The sequence below is a fragment of the Eubalaena glacialis genome, chromosome 7 (genome assembly GCF_028564815.1).
Source record: "Eubalaena glacialis isolate mEubGla1 chromosome 7, mEubGla1.1.hap2.+ XY, whole genome shotgun sequence".
Lineage (NCBI taxonomy): Eukaryota > Metazoa > Chordata > Mammalia > Artiodactyla > Balaenidae > Eubalaena > Eubalaena glacialis.
The window spans coordinates 112,923,991-112,951,045 of record NC_083722.1 but is presented as its reverse complement, the minus strand read 5'-3'; the positions used below and the strand labels follow the sequence as shown (position 1 = coordinate 112,951,045).

The 27,055-nt window shown below is 50.8% G+C and overlaps 1 protein-coding gene across 5 annotated transcripts in view; it reads right to left on the bottom strand.

The window, feature by feature from the left end:
* CFAP100 (cilia and flagella associated protein 100) overlaps window positions 1-17,322 on the bottom strand; it is a 61,518-nt gene extending 44,196 nt beyond the window's left edge. For 2 of the 5 annotated variants that reach the window (XM_061197392.1, XM_061197395.1), the window contains exons 1-3: window positions 17,229-17,322; window positions 16,165-16,272; window positions 9,375-9,452 (exon numbers count right to left, since the gene is read on the bottom strand). In XM_061197392.1, coding sequence (XP_061053375.1) covers window positions 9,375-9,452; window positions 16,165-16,252 — 166 coding nt within the window. In that variant the 5' untranslated portion in view covers window positions 16,253-16,272; window positions 17,229-17,322. The remainder of the gene's footprint in view (window positions 1-9,374; window positions 9,453-16,164; window positions 16,273-17,228) is intronic. The other 3 variants (XM_061197391.1, XM_061197393.1, XM_061197394.1) reach the window with 3 other exon arrangements.
* Window positions 17,323-27,055: the final 9,733 nt, after the last annotated feature.

Genomic DNA, 27,055 nt, shown 5'->3' with positions numbered 1-27,055 from the left:
ATTTATGATAAAAACTCTCAAGAAAGTGGGCATAGAGGGAACTTATCTCAACATAATAAAGGCCATATACGCCAAACCCACAGCAAACATCATTCTCAATGGTGAAAAACTGAAAGTGTTTCCTCTAAGATCAGGAACGAGACAAGGACGTCCACTCTCACCACTATTATTCAACATAGTTTTGGAAGTCCTAGCCACGGCAATCAGAGAAGAAAAAGAAATAAAAGGAATACAAATTGGAAAAGAAGAAGTAAAACTGTCACTGTTTGCAGATGACATGATACTATACATAGAGAATCCTAAAAATGCCACCAGAAAACTACTAGAGCTAATCAATGAATTTGGTAAAGTTGCAGGATACAAAATTAATGCACAGAAATCTCTTGCATTTCTATACACTAATGATGAAAAATCTGAAAGAGAAATTATGGAAACACTCCCATTTACCATTGCAACAAAAAGAATAAAATACCTAGGAATAAACCTACCTAGGGAGACAAAAGACCTGTATGCAGAAAACTATAAGACACTGATGAAAGAAATTAAAGATGATATCAACAGATGGAGGGATATACCATGTTCTTGGATTGGAAGAATCAATATGGTGAAAATGACTATACTACCCAAAGCAATCTACAGATTCAATGCAATCCCTATCAAATTACCAATGGCATTTTTTACAGAACTAGAACAAATCATCTTAAAATTTGTATGGAGACACAAAAGACCACGAATAGCCAAAGCAGTCTTGAGGGAAAAAAACGGAGCTGGGGGAATCAGACTCCCTGACTTCAGATTATACTACAAAGCTACAGTAATCAAGACAATATGGTACTGGCACAAAAACAGAAACATAGATCAATGGAACACGATAGAAAGCCCAGAGATAAACCCACGCACCTATGGTCAACTAATCTATGACAAAGGAGGCAAAGATATACAATGGAGAAAAGACAATCTCTTCAGTAAGTGGTGCTGGGAAAACTGGACAGCTACGTGTAAAAGAATGAAATTAGAATACTCCCTAACACCATACACAAAAATAAACTCAAAATGGATTCGAGACCTAAATGTAAGACCAGACACTATAAAACTCTTAGAGGAAAACATAGGAAGAACACTCTTTGACATAAATCACAGCAAGATCTTTTTTGATCCACCTCCTAGCGTAATGGAAATAAAAGCAAAAATAAACAAATGGGACCTAATGAAACTTCAAAGCTTTTGCACAGCAAAGGAAACCATAAACAAGACGAAAAGACAACCCTCAGAATGGGAGAGAATATTTGCAAACAAATCAACGGATAAAGGATTAATCTCCAAAATATATAAACAGCTCATGCAGCTCAATATTAAAGAAACAAACAACCCAATCCAAAAATGGGCAGAAGACCTAAATAGCCATGTCTCCAAAGAAGACATACAGATGGCCAAGAAGCACATGAAAAGATGCTCAACATCACTAAGTATTAGAGAAATGCAAATCAAAATTACAATGAGGTATCACCTCACACCAGTTAGAATGGGCATCATCAGAAAATCTACAAACAACAAATGCTGGAGAGGGTGTGGAGAAAAGGGAACCCTCTTGCACTGTTGGTGGGAATGTAAATTGATACAGCCACTATGGAGAACAATATGGAGGTTCCTTAAAAAACTAAAAATAGAATTCCCATATGATCCAGCAATCCCACTACTGGGCATATACCCAGAGAAAACCGTAATTCAAAAAGACACATGCACCCCAATGTTCATTGCAGCACTATTTACAATAGCCAGGTCATGGAAGCAACCTAAATGCCCATCGACAGACAAATGGATAAAGAAGTTGTGGTACATATATACAATAGAATATTACTCAGCCATAAAAACGAACGAAGTTGAGTCATTTGTTGAGACATGGATGGATCTAGAGACCGTCATACAGAGTGAAGTAAGTCAGAAAGAGAAAAACAAATATCGTATATTAACGCATGTATGTGGAACCTAGAAAAATGGTACAGATGAACCGGTTTGCAGGGCAGAATTTGAGACACAGATGTAGAGAACAAACGTATGGACACCAAGGGGGGAAAACCGTGGTGGGGTGGGGATGGTGGTGTACTGAATTGGGCGATTGGGATTGACATGTATACAATGATGTGTATAAAATTGATGACTGATTAAAAAAAAAAGTTAAAAAAAAACCCAGCAACCATGAGAAGCGGAGAGTACAAATGCAGGAAATGGGAATTGCATTTGAAATTAAGAGACTAGCAACTTAAAACAACCTGTATATAATACACTGCTCATGGGAAATGCAAACCAAAAAACTACAACAGATACACACACAAAAAAGAAAAGCACGGACTTCTCTGGTGTCACAGTGGTTAAGAATCTGCCTGCCAATGCAGGGGACATGGGTTTGATCCCTGGTCCGGGAAGATCCCATATGCCGTGGAGCAACTAAGCCAGTGCACCACAACTACCGAGCCTGCACTCTAGAGCCCGGGCACCACAACTACTGAGCACATGCCGCAACTACTGAAGCCTGCACGCCTAGAGTCCATGCTCCACAAGAGAAGCCACCGCAATGAGAAGCCCACGCACCACAATGAAGAGCAGCCCCTGCTCGCCGCAACTAGTGAAACCCCAAGTGCAGCAACGAAGACCCAATGCAGCCATAAATAAATAAATAAATAAATAAATAAATAATAAATAAATAAATTTCTAAAAGAAAGAAAGAACAAAGAAAAAGCAACCCAAACACAACACTAAAGATGGTCATCAAACCACAAAAGAAAAAAAGAGGAAGGGAAGAAAAAACACCTACAAAAACAAACCCAAAACAATTAAGAAAATGGCAATAGGAACGTACGTATGGATAATTATCTTTAATGTAAATGGATTAAATGCTCCAACCGAAAGACACAGGCTCGCTGAATGGATACAAAAACAAGACCCATATAAATGCTGTCTACAAGAGACCCACTTCCGATCTGGAGAGACACACAGAGACTGAAAGTGAGGGGATGGAAAAAGATATTCCATGCAAATGGGAATCAAAAAAAAGCTGGAGTAGCAATAATCATATCAGATAAAATAGACTTTAAAATAAAGACTGTTATAAGAGACAAGAAGGGACACTACATAATGATCAAGGGATCAACCCAAGAAGAAGACATAAAAACTGTAAACATATATGCACCCAACATAGGAGCACCTCAATATGTAAGGCAAATGCTAACAGCCACAAAAGGGGAAATCGACAGTAACACAATAATAGTGTGACTTTAACACCCCACTTACAGATCATCTGGACAGAAAATTAATAAGGAAACACAAGCCTTAAATGACACATTAGACCAGACAGACTTAACTGATATTTCCAGGACATTCCATCCAAAAGCAGCAGATTACACTTTCTTCTCAAGTGCACACGGAACATTCTCCAGGATAGATCACATCTTGGGTCACAAATCAAACCTCAGTAAATTTAAGAAAATTGAAATCATATCAAGCATCTTTTCTGACCACAACATTGTGAGATTAGAAATCAATTACAGAAAAAAAAATTGTAAAAAACACAAACATCTGGAGGCTAAACAATGTTACTAAATAACCAATGGATCACTAAAGAAATCAAAGAGGAGATTTAAAAATACCTAGAGACAAATGACAAAGAAAACACAATGATCCGAAACCTATGGGACGCAGCAAAAGCAGGTTCTAAAGGGAAGTATTATAGCAATACAATCTTACCTTAAGAAAACAAGAAAAATCTCAAACAAACAACCTAACCTTACACCTAAAGCAAATAGAGAAAGAAGAACAAACAAAACCCAAAGTTAGTAGAAGGAAAGAAATCATAAAGCTCAGAGCAAAAATAAATGAAACAGAGACAAAGAAAACAATAGCAAAGATCAATGAAACTAAAAGCTGGTTCTTTGAGAAGATTTACAAAATTGATAAAACTTTAGTCAGACTCATGAAGAAAAAAAAGGGAGAAGACTCAAATCAATGAAATTAGCAATGAAAAAGGAGAAGTTACAACAGACACCGCAGAAATACAAAGGATCATAAGAGAATACTACAAGCAACTCTATGCCAATAAAATGGACAAGCTGGAAGAAACGGACATATTCTTAGAAAGGTACAACCTTCCAAGACTGCACCAGGAAGAAATAAAAAATATGAACAGACCAATCACAAGTAATGAAATTGAAACTGTGATTAAAAATCTTCCAAAAAACGAAGTCCAGGACCAGATGTCTTCACAGGAGAATTCTATCAAACATCTAGAGAAAAGTTAACACCTATCTTTCTGAAACTCTTTCAAAAAATTGCAGAGGAAGGAACACTGCCAAGATCATTCCATGAGGCCACCATCACCCTGATACCAAAACCAGACAAAGATATCACAAAAAAAGAAAATTACAGACCAATATCACTGATGAACATGACACAAAAATCCTCAACAAAATACTAGCAAACCGAATCCAACAACATAATAAAAGGATCGTACACCATGATCAAGTGGGATTTATCCCAGGGATGCAAGGATTTTTTTCAATATATGCAAATCAATCAGTGTGATACGCCATATTAACAAATTGAAGAATAAAAATCATATGATCATCTCAACAGACGTAGAAAAAGCTTTTGACAAAATTCAACACCCATTTATGATAAAAACTCTCCAGAAAGTGCAAATAGAGGGAACCTACCTCAACATAATAAAGGCCATATATGACAAACCCACAGCTAACATCATACTTGATGGTGAAAAACTGAAAGCATTTCCTCTAAGATCAGGAACAAGACAAGGATGTCCACTCTCGCCACTATTATTCAACATAGTTTTGGAAGGCCTAGCCACAGCAATCAGAGAAGAAAAAGAAATAAAAGGAATCCAAATTGGAAAAGAAGGAGTAAAACTGTCACTGTTTGCAGATGACATGATGCTATACATAGAAAATCCTAAAGATGCTACCAGAAAAATACTGGAGCTCATCAGTGAATTTGGTAAAGTTGCAGGATACAAAATTAATACACAGAAATCTCTTGCATTCCTATACACTAACAATGAAAGATCAGAAAGAGAAATCAAGAAAACGATCCCATTTACCATCTCATCAAAAAGAATAAAATACCTAGGAATAAACCTACCTAAGGAGGCAAAAGACCTGTACTCAGAAAACTATAAGATACTGATGAAAGAAATAAAAGATGACACAAACAGATGGAAAGCTATACCATGTTCTGGGATTGGAAGAATCAATATTGCGTAAATGACTATACTACCCAAAGCAATCTACAGATTCAATGCAATCTCTATCAAATTACTAATAGCGTTTTTCACAGAATTAGAACAAAAAAATTTATAATTTGTATGGAAACACAAAAGACCACGAATAGCCAAAGCAAGGCTCCCTAAATTTAGAATATACTACAAAGCTACAGTCATCAAAACAGTATGGTACTGGCACAAAAACAGAAATATAGATCAGTGGAACAGGATAGAAAGCCCAAAGATAAACCCACACACATATGGTCACCTAAACTATGACAGAGGAGGCAAGAATATACAATAGAGAAAAGACAGCCTCTTCAATAAGTGGTGCTGGGAAAACTGGACAGCTGCAGGTAAAAGAATGAAATTACAACACTCCCTAACACCATATACAAAAATAAACTCAAAATGGATTAAAGACCTAAAGGTAAGGCCAGATACTATAAAACTCTTAGAGGAAAACACAGGCAGAACCCTCTTTGACATAAATCACAGCAATATCTTTTTCAATCCACCTCCTAGAGTAATAAAAATTAAAACAAAAATAAATTAACGGGACCTAATTAAAAGCTTTTGCACAGCAAAGGAAACCATAAACAAAACGAAAAGACAACCCTCAGAATGGGAGAAAATATTTGCAAACGAAGCAACCGACAAGGGATTAATCTCTAAAATATACAAACAGCTCATGCAGCGCAATATCAAACAAAAAAACCCAATCAAAAAATGGACGGAAGATCTAAATAGACATTTCTCCGAAGAAGACATACAGATGGCCAACAAGCACATGAAAAGATGCTCAACATCACTAATCATTAGAGAAATGCAAATCAAAACCACAATGAGGTATCGTCTCACACCGGTCAGAATGGCCATCATCAAAAAATCTACAAACAATAAATGCTGGAGAGGGTGTGGAGAAAACAGAACCCTCCTACACTGTTGGTGGGAGTGTATCAATAAATTGGTGCAGCCACTATGGAGAACAGTATGGAGGTTCCTTAAAAAACTAAAAATAGAGTTACCGTATGACCCAGCAATCCCATGCCTGGGCATATATCTGGAGAAAACAATAATTCTAAAAGATACATGCACTCCAATGTTCACCGCAGCACTATTTACAATAGCCAGGACATGGAAACAACCTAAATGTCCATTAACAGAGAAATGGGTAAAGCAGATGTGGTACATATACACAATGGAATATTACTCAACCATAAAAAGGAATGAAATAATGCCACTTGCAGCAACATGGATGCAACTAGAGATTGTCAAACTGAGTGAAGTTAAGTCAGAGAGAAAAAGGCAAATATCATATATCGCTTATATGTGGAATCTAAAAAAAGGGTACAAATGAACTTATCTACAAAACAGAAATAGAACTACAGATGTAGAAAACAAAACATATGGTTACCAGTGGGTAAGGTGGGGGGAGGGATAAATTGGGAGATTGGGATTGACATATACACTCTACTACATATAAAATAGATAACTAATAAGGACCTACTGTATAGCGCAGGGAACTATACTCAATACTCTGTAATGGCCTGTATGGGAAAAGAATCTAAAAGAGTGGATATACGTATATGTATAACTGGTTCATTTTCTATACCAACACAACATTGTAAATCAACTATACTCCAGTAAAAATTAAAAAAAAAAAGAATGTTCGCAGCAGTATTATTTGGAGTAGCTAAAAACTGGAAACAACCTAAATGTTCACCTGTAGAAGAATACACACATTGTTGGCGTATGTACACAGCAGAATACACACCACAACGGCGAAGGACTCCTGCTACGTGCATGTCAGATATGATGCTGAGAAAGAAGCCGGAAGCAAAAGAGCACAGGGTGTGATTTCACTTGCACAAGGGTCAAGAGCAGATAAGAGGATTCCATGGTGATAGCAGAACATGGGCTGTCCTTGGGGGAATGGATGGAAAAGTTCTAGACGGTGAATGGGGTGGAGGTTGGACACAGAATTGTACACATTTATCAAAACTTATCAAACTGTAGCCTTGAGATTTGTGCATTTCACTGTATATGAATGATACCTCAGTGAAGAAACAAAGACAAACCACAATGTGCACCCCTGACCCTTAATGTAACATTCAGTTCAGTGCAAGCATCACGGGTAGAAGAAACTGTCGGGTGAATGGCTGGTGGGATGTGCGATGCAGGGTCAGGCTGTCACACCTGAACCCGCAGGTCACCGGGTGGCCCACCACGAGACAGCTGAAAGCACAGAGCCCACCCAGGAAGGAGTCTGCGGACACAGGGGAACATGGATCCTATCAAGCATCCTGGGTTAATGTACAGAAAAAGGAAATGGGGGGCCCAGAGAAACAGCTTCAGTGACACCACCAGGAAGCGAACAGACACATTTTGTCTCGGGGACGTTCTATAGGATAATTAACGCCATTTCTGCACAAGCACAGAAAATGAAAGGACGTGGAAAGGGGCTCAGCTTGATTCAAAGAGACCGAAGACGCTCAGATCTCATCTGACTCCCGATTAGAATAAGTGTTCTATGGGAAGACGTTTCTGAGACAATTGGGTAAATCTGACGATGGCCTGGTTAACTGCTTATGGGCTTGTAAGAAAAGATCCCTACATTTGAAAAATGCACACTGCAGGGATGAAATGACGTGTCTGGAATTTACTTTAAAATATTCTGGCAAAATCTGCAGCAATGTGGATGCATCTAGAGATTATCACACTAAGTGAAGTCAGAAAGAGAAAGGCAAATACCATATGATATCACTTATATGTGGAATCTAAAATATGCCACAAATGAACCTCTCTACGAAACAGAAACGGACCACAGACATAGAGAACAGACTTGTAGTTGTCAAGGGGGAGGGAGTATGGGGGAGGGATGGACTGGGAGTTTGGGGCTGGTAGATGCAAACTATTATATATAGAACGGATAAACAACAAGGTCCTACTGTATAGCACAGAGAACTATATTCCATATCCTGGGATAAGCCACAGTGGAAAAGAATATTAAAAAAAATGTATATATGTGTATAACTGGGTCCTTTGCTGTACAGCAGAAATTAACACAACATTGTAAATCAACTATACTTCAATAAAAAAATAAATTAAAAAAAGTAAAATATTCTGGCAAAGACAAAAAAGAAAAAGAGAAAAAGGATAGATGAAGCAAATGTGGCAAAATCTTGTCTGCTTCCAATCTGGCAATGAGCACACCAGTTCATTGGACTTCAGTCTCTACTTCTGGGCAGGTTTGGATTTTGATAACTAAAACAAAGAGGAAATGGGGTTGGGGCAGGGTAGACTGGGAAGCTTGGCCCCAGGGTGGGAGCTCAGCCTGGCAAGGGCAGGCTCAGGGAAAATGCTCACATCTGCACATCTCTGCAGAAGGATCAGACTGGCCTGTAAGGCTGGGTTGGGGGTGGGGACAGCGAAGGAACCAGGAGGGAGTCCAGGAAGCCAAGGTGTGGAGGACACAGCAGGGGCTCAGAGGATGAGGCACATGCAGCCAGCTGCCTCCTCTTCCTTCTCCTAACAGGTGGCAATCATGTGCCTCATTGAAAAGCTACACTTCTCAGACTCCCTTGCAGATACTGATGGCCCCATAACCAATGAAGTGTAGGCAGAAACTGCTGGGTGGGGCTTCTGGGGAAGAGGTCTTCCCAAGATCTGAGTTAGCAGGTGGGCAATTTTGCCCTTCCCTTTGCTCCTTCTCCCTGTCTGGAATCAGATGTGATGACTGGAGCTGCCACAGCCATTTTGTGACCATGTGACAACCTTATGGTTGAAAGGCCTGAAAATAAAGATGGTGGATCAGAAAGACTTGGGACCTGGTCACCTGGAAGATTTTGTAGAACTGCCATTGGTGGAGCTCCATGGAGCCCTGGTCTGCCTCCCACGTTTCTCATTACAGGATGAAAAATAAACCCTACTTTGTGGTTTATGTTCCTTATTTTATCATGTTTCAGTAACCCAATTCCGAATGGAAACAGAAGCATTTCTCTCTGTCCTTCACACTAAAAACTAGGTCTGAAGGCATCTGGGGGCTGAGGGAGAGAGTCTGCCTCCCACCAACTGGGACTTCAACTCCCAGCTGCAGAATTACCTTTGGTTTTTTTCGCATGTTTCTTTTTTTCTTCAATGACTGAAGAAGAACTATTGTCCATGGATTCCGGGCTCTTCTCTGAGGAGACACAAAAGTGAGGGCGACAGCAAATGACTCATTGGCTTGGTACAGCTGTGAACACAGCGTGAGGCTGGGGAGACCCCAGATACTAGGGCTCCAGCCCCAGGGTCTCCCCTACCAGCTGACCCTCAGTTTCCACATTGGAGAGGATTATGCTGACTTTGCCAGGAGGCTGTGAGAATTGTGCAAGAGAATGGCCACAAAAATTCCTAGCACACGTGCCTGGCGCACAGAAGGCGTCTTGTGCGTCCCCTTTGGCACCCCTCCCTTTGCTCCTAAGGGCAGAGCGGGACCGTTTTTCATGGAGGCCACGGGCCCTAAGCCTTTGATGCCCACCCAGGCAGCCCTTTGGCTGCGAGCCTCCCAGGGCTTCCGAGGGCTGCAGCGGAAGACGCAGAGAGCCCCTGCTCGCTGCTCCCTTGTCCGCTGACACCACAGCACCAGCGGCAGGCGGGCAGCAAAGGGACTGCCTGGGGCCAAGGGGATGAGGAGGGGGAGAGGGACCTGCTGGTCTGTCGGGATGACGCTCCCACATCAGCACTGAATCCCCCAAAGCTCCTCTGCTCGCTGGGCATCCCCGGAAGCTCCTGCAGGTGCCTGCAGCTCAGCAAAATCGGTGCCTCAAGCTTCCCCCAGACCTGCCCCCGCGCCCCCTCCTACTCCCCTCAGCACCTGCCCCTCACAAGCCTCCCCTGCCCCCCAGGCCCTGCTTGACCCCCGAGGCCCAGCCCGCTGTGGGCGCTCCGTGCTCGTCCTCGACGTGCCCTTCCCGCCCCCGGGGCCCGCGCCCACACACCCGCCCTTCCCACGTCCTGCCTCCGTCCGGCTTCTTCCCGGGGTCTCCGCCGCGCCTGCCGGGCCTGCCGCCCTCTCTCCCGTGGGAGGACGGCAGCTCACACCGCCCGGCGCCTCCCCGGGCTCAGCTCCAGACCGGTCGCCACGTCCAGTCCCCACAAAGCTCGGGAGACCCGTGCTGCTCCTCAGGAACCGAGGCGATGAGACGCGAGAGTTGGGTGACACCCGAGGCCAAGCGGGGACGTCACAGGCCCGACGCCTGACGGCCCCGAACCCCTGGGCAGTGCTGCCCTCTGGAAACGCCCATGGCCCAGGTGCCACGAAAGAAAGGCGTGGATCTGCGCTTCCCGATGGGGCTGTGAATGGGGTCAGGCCCTCCCCATCCTCGGGCTGGGGCTCCACAGGGAGCCGGGCGAGACCCTCGAGATAGGCAGGTGCTGCCCGGCGGCCCCCAGCTCCACTCTCCCCTCTGGCAGAACCAGAGAACGAGGGGTGCATTCCAGGCGTCCTCCCGCCACCCCCAGCGCCGCCCTGAGCTCTGCTTTCTGGGTGCTGTTCCGAGCGGCCAGCCTGGGTCCTGTGCCTGGCCCTCTGACCCGCCATCCCCCTTCTAGTTTATCCCAGAGACACGTGGGAATCACGCACAGGTGTCGACTGCCGTGCCGGAGGGAAAAGCGAACACTGGGAACGGAATCAGCCCTCAGTAGAGAGAGGTGTGGTGAACGCTGGTGTCATTCCGTGGGCACAGAGCGTGGATGTGGACGGTTAAATGGATGTGCACGTGGTGGGCGGCTGCCCAGATCAAGCCCCGGGGGGTGCTCGCTGAGCCGCTCTGCCTCGTCCCCCGCCGCCCGCACTTCAGCCACCCAGCCTCCCTGGGCCCCTCACACAGGACGAATGGTTCCTGCCCCAGGGCCTTTGCACAGAGGGGCTCCCCGACTCCCCCCACACCCGACACTGTGAATTTGCTTCTCTCTCAGCTCCCGTCTTCCTCTCTGAAAGCACCCGAGTCACCTGTTGCTCCCTCTGCCTTCCACCCCTGAATCCCAACCTCACGAGGCTGGCTCGGTCCACAGCCGTCCTGGTACCCAGTGGAAGCCGCTGAGGAACTGGCACAAACGAAGGAGAACGTGGAGGCGTGAACGTTCCCTCACAGCCCGCGGGTACAGGAAAGTCACGGGATGCCCACCCTTCCCCTGCAGGCAACTCCACCCCGGCCACCAGCTCCCCTGCCAGCCTGGGCTCAGTGGGGCATGGGGGCAGCCAAAGCAGCCACGCCCACAGCCCAAGAGGAAGGAAGCGGGGAGCCCCTGCTAATGACGTGTCGCTGCTTGTTGTGTGCTCGTTGGCCATCTGTACCTCTTCTGTGGAGAAATGTCTATTAAGTTCTTTGCCCATTTTTTAATTGGGTTGTTTGTTTATAGTCGTTGTTGAGTTTTAGGACTCTCTGTGTATTTTGGATATTAACTTCTCATCAAAGCTTTCCTTAAGTGTCTGGCTCCCAAAGCCGAGGAAGGGGCCCAGTTTCTAAATCCCCCGACAGACATGGCAGGGAAGTGACACCAGCTTGTGGGGTTGAAATAATGACCAGCCTCTGTGTGGCCCCTCAGCAATCACACAGCCCCGATTTGGAACGACAAGGTCCTTGTTGCCCACCCTGGCACCCACAAGCCATGGCGGGAACTCAGGCCACCCTCCCCACTGCTCCGGGACTGGAGACGGGACCAGGAGCCCCTCCACCAAATGCCAAAGTTCACCAGAATCTCCCAGCCTCTTCATTTAGTTCTCTCCTGGAAGCTGCGGAGCTCCTGTCTGCGGTTCTGACAAGTTCCTGCCTGCTTAATACTCGTTTGTGTGGAGAGAGTGACTCCCAGGTCTTCCTGCTGGGTCACCTCCCATGACGTCACCCCATTCACAGATATTTTGTTCTTTTAGATGCCAGTGTGGATGGAACTGCCCCTTAATTTCCATGTTGGATGGTGCACTGCTGGTGTATAGAAACACTACTAATTTTTAAGTGTTGATCTTGTGCCCTGCAATGTTGCTAAATTCACCTATTAGCACAAATAGCTTTCTTGGGGATTCTTGGGGATTCTCTACATATAGGATCATTTCATCTGTGAACAGAGAGTTTCCCTTCTTCCTTCCCCATCTGAAAGTCTTTTACTTCTCTTCCTTGTCTAAATGCCCTGGTGAACCTGAGCACGGTGTTGAAAGGCAGTGATGAAAGCTCCTGGTCTTTGGGGAAAGCTTGCAGCTTAACAGAATTTTACTGAAGGCTTTTTAGGTGCCCGGTTCTGGAGACGCAGCAGCATAAGAGGTACAGAGCAGCCCCTGCCCTCAGGGAGCCGACACTACCGGGGAGAGAGATAAACAAGGTAAGGAAAGGCCAGGCAGGTCGGGGTACGTGCTAAGGAGGGAATGAAGCAGGGCAAAGCTAGGAGGAGCGTGGGGAAGGTGCGGCCGCCCCGTGATTGAACTGCACGCGGGGCTCACTGAGGGGGCTCACGCTGAATAAACTCCTGAAGGGAGTGAGGGGGAGGGAGCCCCAGGGGGAGGGCCTTCTGGGCAGGGGACCGTGCCCGGTCTGTCCCAGCAGCACAGGCGGCCAGTGGCACGAACGGGACGAGCACGGAGAGGAGAGCTGCCTATCACTGGCCCCCAAACTCTCCGAGAGCTGGCGACGCCTCCGTGTCCTCGACCTCTGCACCCCAGCCCGGCACAGAGCAGCTGTGCTCACGCCTGGCTCGATCTTGCAGCTCCCCAGATGAAGGTTGGGTCACTTAAAACCAGGGCTCCTAAACCGCCAAAGTAAACGACTGAAGCCGGCCCCCATGCCCAGGGTCAGCAGCGGCGGGGGAAGGCACGTGCACACACGCTGGCGGAACGCGCAGGCCCGACAGCGAGGCCTCAGCAGGGATGACCCTTCCCAGCTGCCCCCTCCCCCCACCAACACGGGGAAATACACTCGCCGCTCAAGGGACGGCCACCAGGCCCCGCCCCTGCGAGGAGCCCCAGAGATGCGGGACCAGATGCAGGCCACATCTCCCGGAAGGGGCTCTGCACTGGGGTCCTGCAGCCCTGCCCCCGCCAGCCCCGACTGGGGAGCCTGGGGCCCACTCTCGCGTTGCCCGCCGCTCTGCCAGGCCAAGGTCCCACCAGGCATCCTCTGCCCTCTATGCCAGGGCCAGGCCTTGCCCAGGGTCTCGAGGGAGCCGTGGCCAGTGGCCCCCTGCACAAGGGGGATGGAATGGCACCCCAGCCACAGAGTCGTAAAACCCAGACACTGGGCCATGTCCTGCTCAAACCCTCCCCATCATCCCCACGGAGCCCAGCGGTCCCCCTACGCCCACAAGGCCCTGCACGCTGGTCCACACTGGCCTTCTGTCTCTTCCGCCAGCCCTCATGCTCATTCCCCCGTCAGGGCCTCTGCTGGCCTCGCCCACTGCCTAGGACACCCTTCCACGCGTTCATCCTTCAGGACAGTGACCCACAGGTGTCGAATGTCTCTTCCTCCCAGAGGCCTCCCCACCCCCTCGGCTGCTGCAGATACAGAATGATCCCCGATTCCCAGCGTCTGTGTCCCTCGCCCCAACCTCAGTCCCAGGACGGGCAACTCCATCAGCGCTACTCACCTCTGAGCCCCCAGGGCCTAGGACCCATGCCCACACACAGCCGGCACTTACTAAGCACATGCGAACGAGGAACAAACCCAGAGCCCACTCCTCCCGTGTTCCATCCCAGCTAAGTCCTTGCCCACACCCCCAGCCACCCCTCGTCCTGCAGCCTGCAGCATCTCGACCAACTCTGGCCCCGCACATGCAGACGGCAGCCCAGGCCCTGGAGGACGGGCGGTGAGCGTGCTAACAGCAACGGCGCAGACACTGCACAAGCAACATGGATGTGCCTACTGTTGACAGAGCTGCACGTGTGCCCAGCCCTCCCCCCCACAGCAGCCCTCGGGAAGACAGGCTGCTCCTATTGCACAGATGAGGCAGCTGAGGCTGACCGAGGCGACCCGAGCAAACAGGTGTGTCGGACTCCAGTGCCCCTGCCTGCAGCCTCTGGCTGCGGCTGGGGTCCAGACGCCCCATCTGCACCTGGCCCAGACTCGGAGCTCAGTGTCCCCAAGCCCCTGCCCCCCAGAGGACTCAGAGTCTTCCTGGCCCCCACCGTGGTCGCCAGCTCCTGTGGCTGAACCCAGGATGCCAGGCTCAGCAGTCTTCCTGGCTTGAGCCCCAGTCGACACACCCTCACCCAGGTCGACTTCCCTCACTCGCCTTGCTCAGCACCCCTGCCCAGCCCGGCCTAACGATGCCCTGGGTCTGTCGGCTTGGCCGTGCCGGCCTGGCCTGGTTTCCTCCCTAATGCACAGACCCTCAACCCAGACCAGGCCACCCAGCCCAGGGAGGCCTCCTGTTTGCTTGTCACCTCCACGGGTACGATCACAGAATCTTGAGGGTCACAGTGTGCCCGCCATCTAACCAGCCCCTGGTACCATAGAGTCAATCAGCATAGTTTATAAAGCTTTCAATTGTCTTGTGATAGCGCCACTGTGTTGCATTGTTTTGGGTGTGTGCATTTAAAGTTAATTTGTTATCTGTAAACATTGCAAAGCTATCTTTTTTTTTTTTTGGTAACGCCATTTCAGCCTTCATTTTTCAATTTACTACGGAGCAGAGTAAGTGAGAGAGGCAGAGCACACGGTGTAAAAGCGCGACCGCTGCTGACAGCAGCCCACCGACAGCGAACTGGTTAAAGAATTATGCTACCTGCACACGTGGGGTCGCTATTTGCTGCAAGCACTAAAGGTGTAAGGGAGCTCGACGTTGTGATAAGGCACAGTCTCCACAACGCCTGGGTTAACGGGAAGCAAGGCCCAGGGAGCGTCGCTGCTGTGTAGCCGTTTGTGTGAGAAAGGACAGGCCGTCTCTGTGTGCATTTGCTTGTACGTGCACAAGGCGTGAGCATGGCAGGTGTCACGCGTGTAGGGAGACAGAGACACGGCAGCCGCCACGTCGGGGGGCAGGTAGGGCTTTTCACAAGGAGGCGGCTATCGACACACTTTTGAATCCGAACCACAGGAAAATTAAACCAAAAGCTGAAGGCATGCACAGCGCGCAGCGGACGTGTTGCCCCTCCCGCCCCCTCAGCCCCAGCGGCCTCTCACGTGCCACTCAGCGGGAGCACCCGGCCGCGCACGTGTGCCTCCAGAGGGGGAGGGGCTTCACACGGGCCGGTGCTGCGGAAAGCCGAGAGCCCCACCTCCACGGTGGCACCTTCCTCAAAGCCTGTTTTGGGGTGCATTGTGTCCCCCCAAAATGAATGCTTTTGAATATCTGAAATCCTAACTCCCAGGACCTCACAATGTGAGCCTGTTCAGAAACAGGGTGGCTGCAGCTGTAACTAAGACGAGGTCATGCTGGGCTAGTGTGGGTGCCTAATACCATATGACTCCTGTCCTCAAGAAAAAGGGGAAATTTGGAACACACACACGTAGAACGCCAAGTGAAGATGAAGGTACACACCGAGCTGATGCTTCTACAATCCCAAGAACCCCAAAGATCGCCAGCAAACCCCCAGAAGCTGGGAGAGAGCATAGGACAGAGTCCCCCCCTCACGGCCGCAGAAAGGAACCGGCCCTGCCCACAACACCTTGATTGTGGACTTCTGGGCCCCAGAACTGTGAAAAGACATACTTCTGTTATTTAAGCCCCCGGCCTGGGGTGGGGCTTTGTTACAGTGGCCCTAGGAAATAAAACATGCAGTTTCTAGGGAACCTGGCAAACCCGTGATTTCTGGTTCATGACCTGATTTAGAATCACTGTGGCCCTTGATTACATCTAGACTTCACTACCCAGGTCCCCAAGGCTGCCTTTGACGCTGAGACAGCCCACCCCAGCCCAGAACTTACTGTTGAAACTTATGCCCTTGGAGACCATAGGAGGCAGGACCTTGGACATCCGGGCAAAGGAGGAAGCGCTCACCGAGAAGCTTGCCATTGGCTAAAGCAGATTCCAACCTGGGGAGAGAGACGCGGCCTGAGCCAGCTGGGCCCGCCCCCAGCCCCCGCCCCACGCGAGGGGTGGCTGAGAACAGCAGCGCTCGCTGAGGGCGCGCCACGAGGCCCACACCTGCAGCCCCTCGCGTTCCGACCTCGCTCCCCTCCTTGGCTTGGTTCCAGCCGGCCTACCTAGTCTTTCTGTTCCCAGATCAGGCCTCCCCCACACCCAGACCTGAGCTCAAGCGCCACCCCTCCGGAGAAGCACCTTCTCAACACCCCATCCACTCCCATTTGACCAATTACCAATATTTGATTTATCCCTTTAACAATCGGTTGATTGCCTATCTCCCCCTAGAACGTAAGATCCATGAGGACGGGGTGAGGCACTGATTCGTGGCTCATCAAGCGTCTGGCCCCGCCATGGCGCTTCTTAACTATGTACTGAACGAGTGTGTTTTGCAGAGGCGGAGGCAAAGCAGCAAGTTGTCCAAAGTCACACAGCCAGGACGGGCCCAGGCTGGGACTCCAGCCCAAGATTCCTTGACTCCAAAGCTTGCACCCTTCCAGCCACATTCCGGCTGCAGCCTCCACGAAAGGAACAGTGTACTCGGGCAAGGCGGGCCCCCCCGGGGCCCCCCACACCCCCGTCTGGGCCGTCGGGCCTACGGCAAGGGTGCCCGGGCCTGGAGGCAAGAAGGGTGGCCAGATGGCTGGGTATGTGATAAGGCCAGTAAAGTACGGGCAAGGAAGGGGGAAAGCGTTGCAACGGGGGCTTGGACTGGCGCCCGAGTGTCCGCCCCCGACCCCGCACGCCCCCGCGCGCCCCCGCCTCCCCCGCACACACTCCGCCCCGCCCCCGCGCGCCCCCGCCCCCGCACACACTCCGCCCCGACCCCGCGCGCCCCCGGACCCCCCCAGCCCCGCACACACTCCGCCCCGACCCCGCGCGCCCCCAGCCCGGGCCCAGCACGCACTCACGGGCTCCGCACGCCCGCCCTCGCTCCGAAGCCTCTGCGGCACCTGGGCTCGGCTCCCGGAGCCCGGGCCTTCGGTTTACGTCGCCATGGCAACCATTCTCCCGGCAGGCGGGGCTGTGACGTCACAAAGGCTGCGGGGGCCCTGCTGCCCACGAGCCGCACGGGGGCTGCGCAGTTCAGAGGAAGCGCCGGGCCCAGGTTTCTTTCCTTTCTCGGTCTTCACCATTCCGCCCCCCTTCTGCTCATTTTCCTTCATTCTCTGATTCATTTTTTCACCGTGCACCAGGTTGCTCGTGGTACAAAAATATACCTGGTCCTTCCTGCGGAGTGGACCTCACGTTCTACAGGGGCGGCTCTTAAAAGTGTGGTACCGGGCGGCAGCATCACACATGCTGGGAACCCGTTAGAAAAGCAGATGTTCTGCCTGACCGAAGCAGAAGCTATGGGGGCGGCGGGGCCCTGCGATCTGGGCTGTAACAAGACCTCCAGGAGGTGATTGCGGTGCTGGCTCAGGTTGGAGAACCACCGCTCCAGAGGGTGCATGAGACATAAAATAAAGGCAGAGTGACAAATCTGTCAGTAAAAAGAGGGAGGGATCCCGGTTAAATCGCCCAGATTCACCAGCTGTTGTGGCCACGGGCACCAGGGTCTGCCCTCTGCCTTCCCGGCTGAAGGCCCCCTTTCCCCCCAAAACAGCAGGAGGCCCCTCCTTGAGATCTGACCGTGGCCACCATTTCTGCCCACGCATCTCGGGGATTTATAGATTGACAAGGGCATGTAGGGCCCTCTGGGGTCCTCTGGACAGTCTGCAGGCCAGTACTGTAGTGCCATTGAGAGTCCCAGCAGCTCCTGGGTCTGCCCTGGGTGGGGAGACCAGTTCCACAAGTGGGAGGGGGGGAACCCGCCGGTGGAAGGAGCGAGAATCCCTGAATCACCCCTGGAGGAGTGGGACCCAACAGGCAGTAACCACAGTGTTCTTCATACCAGGCAGGCAGGAAGTTCTATTGTGTTAAGCCACACATGGGACTTGTGTGTGTGTGTGCACACGCATGTATGTATGGGGGAGTATATGTTACGGTAGCTGGTGTCGGGTGCCCTGAGCAGACAAGTGTCTCCCCCACCCCCAGGACTCTCACAACCCTACTGATCCAGCCGCTGCCTGACTCTGCAGCCCGGCCTCCCTCCTAGCTGTCAGAGCCACGCAAGAAAGTGCTGGCCACTGAGTTTGGGGGTCTAGAAGCCACAACAGGCTCTGTTAACCAGCGACTGAGCTAGGAGAGCACAGGGTTCTGCGAGGGTTCATCTCAAGCAACCCCTGTTCTAAGGAGACTTTAGGAATCTGGAAAATAGGCAACCCGAAAGGAGAAAAGCCAATCTCTTGTTAACAACACGTGAGCTTATCTTCCTCCTTGAAGAAGGTGTGGCAGTCAGAGCTCTTGGGAACAGAAACAGAAATCAACAGGAGCCAGTTAAAGGGGAAAAGGGCAGGGGGCTCCCCGAATCTGCAGGGGGTGGGAGCCAGGCTGAGAGATGGTGTGACCAGGAGCGAGCCCGAAGCCGGCTGCAGGTGTGTCCTGGGGGAGACCCCCTTGGCTGTGATGGGGGTCCTGATGTGTGATTCTGATCCTCAGAACCTGGGTCACCTGCCCACACTTCATGTCTCATAGGCAGGAGCCTAAGGGTCCCACCTCCACCCTGACTGCAAGAGAGGCGGGAGAGAGAGCTTCTAAGGTGGGAAGTGGGGACTCCTAAGATGGGGGCCCCCAGCCCAGGAGGGGTGTCAGAGGTACAGGTGGTCCAGCCTGAGGACAGGAGCTGGTGTGTTTCCATGGCGCCAGGTCCCAGGTCACTCCCGCAAAACCGACTCTGTGCCTATGCTTCTATTCACCCCTTTCCTTGGAATGACCTTTATTCTCCTGTCAAACTCCTACTGTTACCAAACTCAGGTTCAGCTGCTTGCCGCTCAAGAATCCAATACTGAGAGACAAGTGTTGGGTAAAAGGAAAGATGGCTTTATTGAGGAAGCCGGCAATCCTGGGGAGGTGGTGGATTCACGTCCCAAGGAACCAGCTCCCCACTCCCCAGGTTTTGCTCGGAGATTCTACAGGGAAAAGAGGAAGGGGCTACGTGCTGAGGAGAGGGCTGTGGGGGCGTGGTCAGCTCGTGGACATCCTTCTGATTGGCTGGTGGTGAGGTAACCGGGAGTCGGCATCATCAACCTTCTGGTTCCAGCTGGTCTGGGCCTACCTGCTTGTGGGCAGCAGTTAACTTCTTCCACCTGGTGGGGGCTTCAGTATCTGCAAAACAGCTCAAGGGACATGGCTCAGAATAGTATCTGTAGCCCTTGAGGTGGAACTAAAAGTCCTTGACTTTGTTTAATGGCTAAACCATCATTGTTTTGTCTTGCTTGACTGTTTTCCTTTCTTTCCGCATTTTCTCATTTCTCTGATTAAATATATTCTTTGGATAAAGTTTTTCTACAGACAAGAGGCAGGTGGAGGACATGGGGAGGGGGTGTTGTCCCAGGAAGGCCCTAAAGGGTCCTGCTTGCTAACACTACATTTCTCAAGACTCAGTTCGGGGCTGGCCTCCTAGGAGGCATCCCTGGAACAGAGCATTTTGCTGCTCTGTGCAGTCACGGCCTGTGTCCTCCGGGGCCATCAGCCCACAGGCCCTAGCCCTGCCTCCTCTGGATCCTGGGTGGGTCCAGCGGGGGAGAGATTGGGGGGTGGGAGACGTGGTGGAGCCAGAGCATCTGTCCCCTCCCTCACCATTCATTCCCATTTTGGTATCTAGTTACTTCCATCACGTGTGTAACAAATTCCCTGTATTAAATTCCCTCTCTATGAAACCCCCGTGGGCTTCTGTTTTCTGAGTCACACCTATTTGACAGGGGCAGGAGACCTTGCTGGCCAAGGGGACAGTCTGTGGCATCAGTCCAGGCTGGGTCCACATCCCAGCTCTGACCCTCACTGGCTGTGTGACCTTGGGCAGGTTACTTTAGTGCTCTGGGTCTCAGATTCTCCACCTAAAAAGTGGGAACAATAACAATGACCTGGGAGGGATGTTGCATGTTAGCGCAGAACCAGCACCCAGTTGGGCCTCAAAAATGCTAGTCTGCCTGTATCATAGTGTGGTCTGAGGGTTGTGTCTGACTGCAGAGGTCTACAGGGCATCCCAGCAGAGTGGCCGAGATCTCCATGAGGAAGCTGAGGGTCAGAGACTTGAAGCTGTTCGCCCGAGACCACAGCCCATAAGAGGCAGAACTGGGATTCAAACCCGGGCCGTGTGACTCCACAGCCCAGCCCACTAACACCACCCAAGCCTCTTCCCGCCTGCCTGGCGAGAGATGGTGCTCATGCAGCCGGGGAGGGCCAGGTCGCGGGCCTGCGGCTGGAGATGGGCTCTGTGGGGTGCTCAGCCAGGCAGTGTCCCTTCTCAGCCCCACCTGTGCTTGTCGGCCTCGGGGGGCCTGACATCTGGGCCCACGTGACTCAAGCGGACCTCAGAACCCCTCTCCCAGGTGTGGCACAGCTCCTGCAGTAAACAGATGTGGACCACACGGGACACATCCATTGATGCCCCTTGGGTGTCTGTAGGCTTGCAGTGGCAGCAGGAAGGAGTAGCCGTGCAGCCAGCAGAAACCCAGGAGGATGCTCGGTGCCTCCCACTCGGGACTGGACGGGCACCACGGCGGTCAACGCCTGACTGCCCGGGCCTCTTGCATCTGGATTTCCTTTTCTTCCTCCTTCAGTCTCAGAGGCTGCAGGATGTGGAGAAAGTCTACCCCACGGTGAGCCGGGGTGTTCGTGGGCCATATGGCCCACGTGTGCTGCTTCCACTTCACCCGCCATTAAGCTCCAGTCCAGCTGTGGTCTGCACTACTCCCGTCTGCCGGACCAGGGGAAGCTGCCAGGTCCTGGAAGTGAGTCTGAAGCAGTATCCCACCTCCCCTCAGGGCCCCCTCCCCACCCCAGTGCCCTCACGTGCCCGTGTAGTGCCCTGGCCTGGCATGCTTTTTATGTCCCTGTCATCAGACTGCTTTCCTGAGAGCTCAGATGGACAGATAATTTGATTGGCATCTGGGGAGAAAGCGGGGTGACTTTTGGCATCCACATTTGGCTACAGTACAAGGGAAACAGTGTTAAGTGAGCTGGAAGGAAAGTCTTGGAGCCCGGAGTAAGATCTGTTGGCTTGAATCATCAGGGGAGGCGTCCCGGGGTGACGTCACTGGGAGCTGGTTAAAGGATGCATAGGGTCCACATAGGGCATTGGAGGAGCAGGGAAGACTGTGGAGCTCAGGGAGCAACAGTAACCCTCTGAGGCTGGGGTGCAGAGAGTGTGGTGGTAAAGGCAGTGGCGGGGGCGTGCAGGCCGGCGGGGGCCCCAGGAGAAGGTAGGCAGCTGCCCGCCAGGTCACGGAGGGTTGGACTGTTGTTCCTGCCGTGATTGGGGTCTTTCATCACTCCCCAGGGACACAAAGAAGGCAAAGCACGATCCGATTTGCTTCAAGGAAAGGAGGCCGATGCATGTAGGTGTGGGTAAAGCCCAGGTGGGCAAAGCAGGAAACGGGCGGAGCGGCGGGGCCGCGCTGTCCGAATCCACCGCGGGGTGTCGCCCTGCACCAGTTTGAGTGCCGGGCCCTGGTGAATGCCCTTTCTGCCCAAGGGGACTTAACAGGAGAAGAACCTTTTGTGCCAGGCAGCGGTGAAAGGTTCCCGGGTGACGCAGGCTGGTAAACAAGCTGCCCCGAGAGCCCGCGTCAGGCGCAAACGGCGACCTTGTCGGCGGGCGAGGGCGCGTCCTGCGGCTCTGCTCTCGGGCTGGCGGTGGGCGTGGGGCGGGGGTCCCGCTCGGCGGCCTGCGCGCCCGCGGACGAGGACGCGGCCGCCTCCGGGCACCGCGTCCCGCTGGGGACCCCAGGCACCCTCCTGGATTGCTGCAGACAGCCGCAGGCATATGCTGGAGGGCGTGCGGGGGACATCAAGGTCTGGGCAGCCCCTGCGCCCACATGCGACCACCCTCCCCCTCCAGTTTAAACCTTGCTGGGAAATCTGCAGCCTGCCTCAAACTCCAGCACCGCCGCACCTGAGCGCCATCGGAAACTTCATTTATTCGGAATCCTGTTTCAGGCTCACGTTTTTAACCCCGTCCTCCCCAAACACTAACCCGAGGCGTTTTTACCCCAACTCTGCTGGGCCTTTTAGTGAAAACCTCATCTCTAACCCCCACACCCCCAAATGAAACCTAACCCAACCCGGATGTGACCAACTCCAAACCCAACCCTGGACTCACAGACATTTTAAACCACTGAATAAACAGACAAGAAATGCACAAATATGTTTTGGGTGTAAAAATCCCAGTGACACCAATGAAGGGGGTCAGGCGTGGATGGTCAGGGGTCCGCCGCACCCCCATCTCTCCAGAAGCCTCGGCTTTGCAGGGGGCGTCCATCCTTTGGGGAATGGGATCCTCCCACCCCCACTTTGGCGGGACTTGCTTTTCAGACGAAGCTGTCGCCAGGCAGCCTGTGGAGAGCTCGCCCGATTCGAGGTGCCTGGCCTGGCACGTGGTGGCCACTCGCGTTTGTGTGGAACGGCTGGCCCACCGGAGATCCGTGCACCCCCTCCGGGTTTCCCTTCTGTTACCAGCAAGTGCTCTCCCTGTACGGAAATGTGTAAGGAGTGCTGGGCTCACTTCAAATCCAGATCGGTGCTGCCGAGTTGCCCTTTGGTTGTATTCTTTTGTTTTGTTCTGTTCTTTTTTTGCCTGTGCCAATTTCACTTCCAGCAATGTCGCTGGGAAGTGTTAGCTTCTTCAACATTTACCGATGCTGAGTATTATCAGTCTTTCTCATTTTTGCCAATCCGATGGGAAGAAAAATCCCAAATATCATTTTAATATGCATTTCTCAAGGACTTATCTGCAATCTCTCCAACAACTGTTTATTAAGTGTTCAACAAATATTTCTTTACACCATATAATAAAAATCATCACTTCCTTGCCCACTTCTCAAATTCTTCTGGCTGCTTCCTCTGGTTTATTTCTCCATATTCCTAAATAATCTGTTTAAGCTTTGATTTCTCAATTTATCAGTTTTAGATACGTGTCAGTGACTCCCCACACTTGATTCAGGGTTCGGGAGTCAGTCTTTTCCGATTTATGACTAGATCAGTGTGGTTCCCTTGTGAGACATTACGTTTTTGTCTGTTCTCCCTGAAATTAAATCCTCCATTTTCCCCCTTCTTTATTTGTCCACTATTTGAATTATGAAATATATAAATTATACAGAAGACTGTGTAAAATATATGTACCATTCAAAGAATAACAATTTTTAAAAGGAACAAATACCCAGGTTAAGAGCCAGACCGTTGCCAGTTCCTTAGAAATCCCTGGTGGCCCCATCCTGACTTTTGGGCTGTGCTCCTCCTGGCTTTGTAGTTTTGTCACCCACCTTTGTATTCTGAGAGAGTTTGTTGAGTCTTCCCTGGCACGTGGTGGGTGAACTTTGTGGAAATGGAAGCATTTGTCCTCATTCTTGGGGGATGAGCTTTCTCGCTCAGCACTGGGAAGAGGTATGTCCACGTGCCTGTGGCTCACCCACGTCCATTGCCACGTAGCAGCATTTCATCGTATGAACACAGCACAATTTACTGATCTATTTTACCGCCGATGACATTAGTGTTTTGTTGTTGTTGTTGTTGTTGTTGTTTTGGCCATGCCTCGGGGCATGCGGGATCTTAGTTCCCCGACCAGGGATCGAACCTGTGCCCCCCGCAGTGGAAGCACGGAAGCTTAACCACTGGACGGCCAGGGAAGTCCCTGCCGATCACATTTGGATTCTGTGCAGTTTTTTCGTGTACAAACAATGCTCCAAAAACCAACCTTGTACATGCCACCTGATGCACAGATACGGGTGGAGCTGCTTGGTCCGAAGAAGGGTGTTCATTCTGCTTTACTGGCTAACACTAGACTTTCCCACAGTGGTGGTGCCAGTTTACACTCCAGCAGCGGGGATTCTAAGTTCCCTGTGATCTGCTGCCTTGCCAACACTCTGAATTGTCATTTTTGCCGTCTGATGGGAGTCCCATCTCAGTGTGCTCTTAGTTTGCACGCCCCCGTGGATGAGGGTGGTGGGTGAAACCCCTTTCCATGTGCTTCTTGGCTCTCAGCCTCCCTGTTCTGTGGAGCGTCTCTGGAAGTCATTGCTCATTTTCCTGTGGAGTTGCTATCTTTTCCCTGTCAATTTGCAGGAGTCCTTAGGCACTATAGACACTCATCCCTGGTCCGATATATGTGTCACAAATATCTTCATTTTCTAAAGACTTTATAGATGTGCTTGCCACATTTTTGTCTTTAATCCACCTGGAAACTACTTTTGTGTATAGTGTGAGTCAGAGGCTCACTTTCACTTTTCCCCTGTTTGGCTAGCGGATTACTGCAGTACATATACTAAGGTCTATCCTTTCCTCTATCTGCACTTTGATCGTGGCCATATATGAAGTATCTGTACATACCCTGTGTCCAGGCCCCATTTTATTCAGTTGGTCCCTTTATCATCTCTTTGATTCTATATGTCATGATCACTCATCATTACAACAGCTCTAAATATCACTCCCTAATGGACAGACACACAGGCAGTTCCATCAGTGCCTTAGGTGTGTGTGTTTTCTTGCATAGATCCCTCCTGGGACCGCCCGCCCTGCTGCTCTTACCTTGGCTGGCTGATTTCTTGGCCTCCTGGTTGGTTGTCACATTAGGACTTCCCTTCCTTCTTCCTTGCAAGAAAGTGTCTCCTGCTCCCTGGGTCTACTTTCTTGTTTTGGTGGAGCATTCTTCTAGTGGCTTTCTGAGAGAGTCAGGGGAGGAAAACTTTAGAGAGCTTACATTTCCAGACAGTCACCTGCTTGATAGTTTGGCTGGGTACAGAATTCTAGGTAGGAGTAATTTTTCTCCTGGGATGTTGAACGCATTTTGCAGCCCCTTGTGACAGATGATATTTTCCAAAAATAGAGCAGTATGTCCAGTCCCGAACGCTCATCCATAACCTTGCTACTCTTTAGCAGGACACCCTAGAGCCTCAGCAGGTCCTCGGACGGCCCTGAACAGAAGGCGACAGAAGTCAGGCAGTGTGACTTTCCAGGCTAGGTCGTGAAAGATGATAGGGCTTCCTCCGGACTCTCGCTCCTGGACTCTCAGCCCCGTAAATCAGCTTCCTTGTTGTGAGGAAGCCCTGGCCACGTGGAGAGGCCACGTGTGGGTGTCCTGGCTGGTAACCCCAGCTAAGGCGTCAGCCCAGAATTAGCATCAATCCCAGACTCGAGTGACCAACCTTTCAGATAATTTCAGGTTCCAGACTTCAAATCACCAGCTGATGCCAAATGGAGCAGAAGTGTACTGTCCACACTGAGCCTACTTAGATTGAAGGTTTAAGGGCAAAATAACAATTGTCATTGTTTTTTTTTTAATAAATTTATTTATTTATTTATTTATTTTGGCTGCGTTGGGTCTTTGTTGCTGCGCGTGGGCTTTCTGTAGTTGTGGAGAGCGGGGTTTACTCTTCGTTGCCGTGCGCGGGCTTCTCATTGCGGTGGCTTCTCTTGTTGCGGAGCACGGGCTCTAGGAGCGCAGGCTTCAGTAGTTGTGGCACGCGGGCTCGGTAGTTGTGGCGCACGGGCTCGGTTGCTCCGCGGCACATGGGATCTTCCCGGACCAGGGCTCGAACCCGTGTCCCCAGCATTGGCAGGTGGATTCTTAACCACTGCACCACCAGGGAAGCCCCCGCTCTCATTGTTTTGAGCCAGTCAGTTGTGGGGTATTTGTTATGTAGCCTGTGTGACTGGAATCCCCCTCTTCATGCCAGCTACTGGCTAAGCAGACTTGAGGACATGACAGTGAGCCCTGCACCTGAGAACATGATCTAGTCAATCAATTTAAATAAATTTTAAAACACTGTAACAGAAGGTGAGCATCCCACATGTTCCCAGCGCCTGACGTTTGTTCCCGTTCACAGCAGCATACTTGGACGCGGCAGCGGGCAGCCTTCCCGAACGATGGGGGACCAGCGGTGGGTCTGCTTCTCTGGGCACATTCGGCCGGATTGGGCTGGTGACCTGGGGTGATGGGAAGGTGGAGAGCAAAGCCCTGTGAGGCCTGTGCTGGCCCTCACTGTGCCGCGGCCACGAATCGCTCCAAGTCGCCAGGGACCCAGATGAAGCAGGAAGGCGGGTCACCTGGGGAGTGTGTGGAGGAGCCCAGAGCCGGGCAGGGGGTGCAGGAAGCCCGGGCCCAGACGGGCCCTTTTCTGCCCCGGCCATAGGTCTGAGCGGGTGCTGGTGCTGGGGCCGAAGAAGGGGCTTTGGACTGCCTCCCGGGGGCGGGCCCCAGCCTGAGCAGGGTGAGATTATTCCTTCAATCGTTCAAGAAAGAGAAATTGAGTTATTTGTAGTGAGGTGGATGGAGTTAGAGTCTGTCATACAGAGTGAAGTAAGTCAGAAAGAGAAAAACAAATATAGTATGCTAACACATATATATGGAATCTAAGGGGAAAAAAAAAAGGTCATGAAGAACCTAGTGGTAGGACGGGAATAAAGACACAGACCTCCTAGAGAGTGGACTTGAGGATATGGGGAGGGGGAAGGGTAAGCTGTGACAAAGTGAGAGAGTGGCATGGACATACATACACTACCAAACGTAAAATAGATAGCTAGTGGGAAGCAGTCGCATAGCACAGGGAGATCAGCTCGGTGCTTTGTGACCACCTAGAGGGATGGGATACGGAGGGTGGGAGGGAGGGAGATGCAAGAGGGAAGAGGTATGGGAAC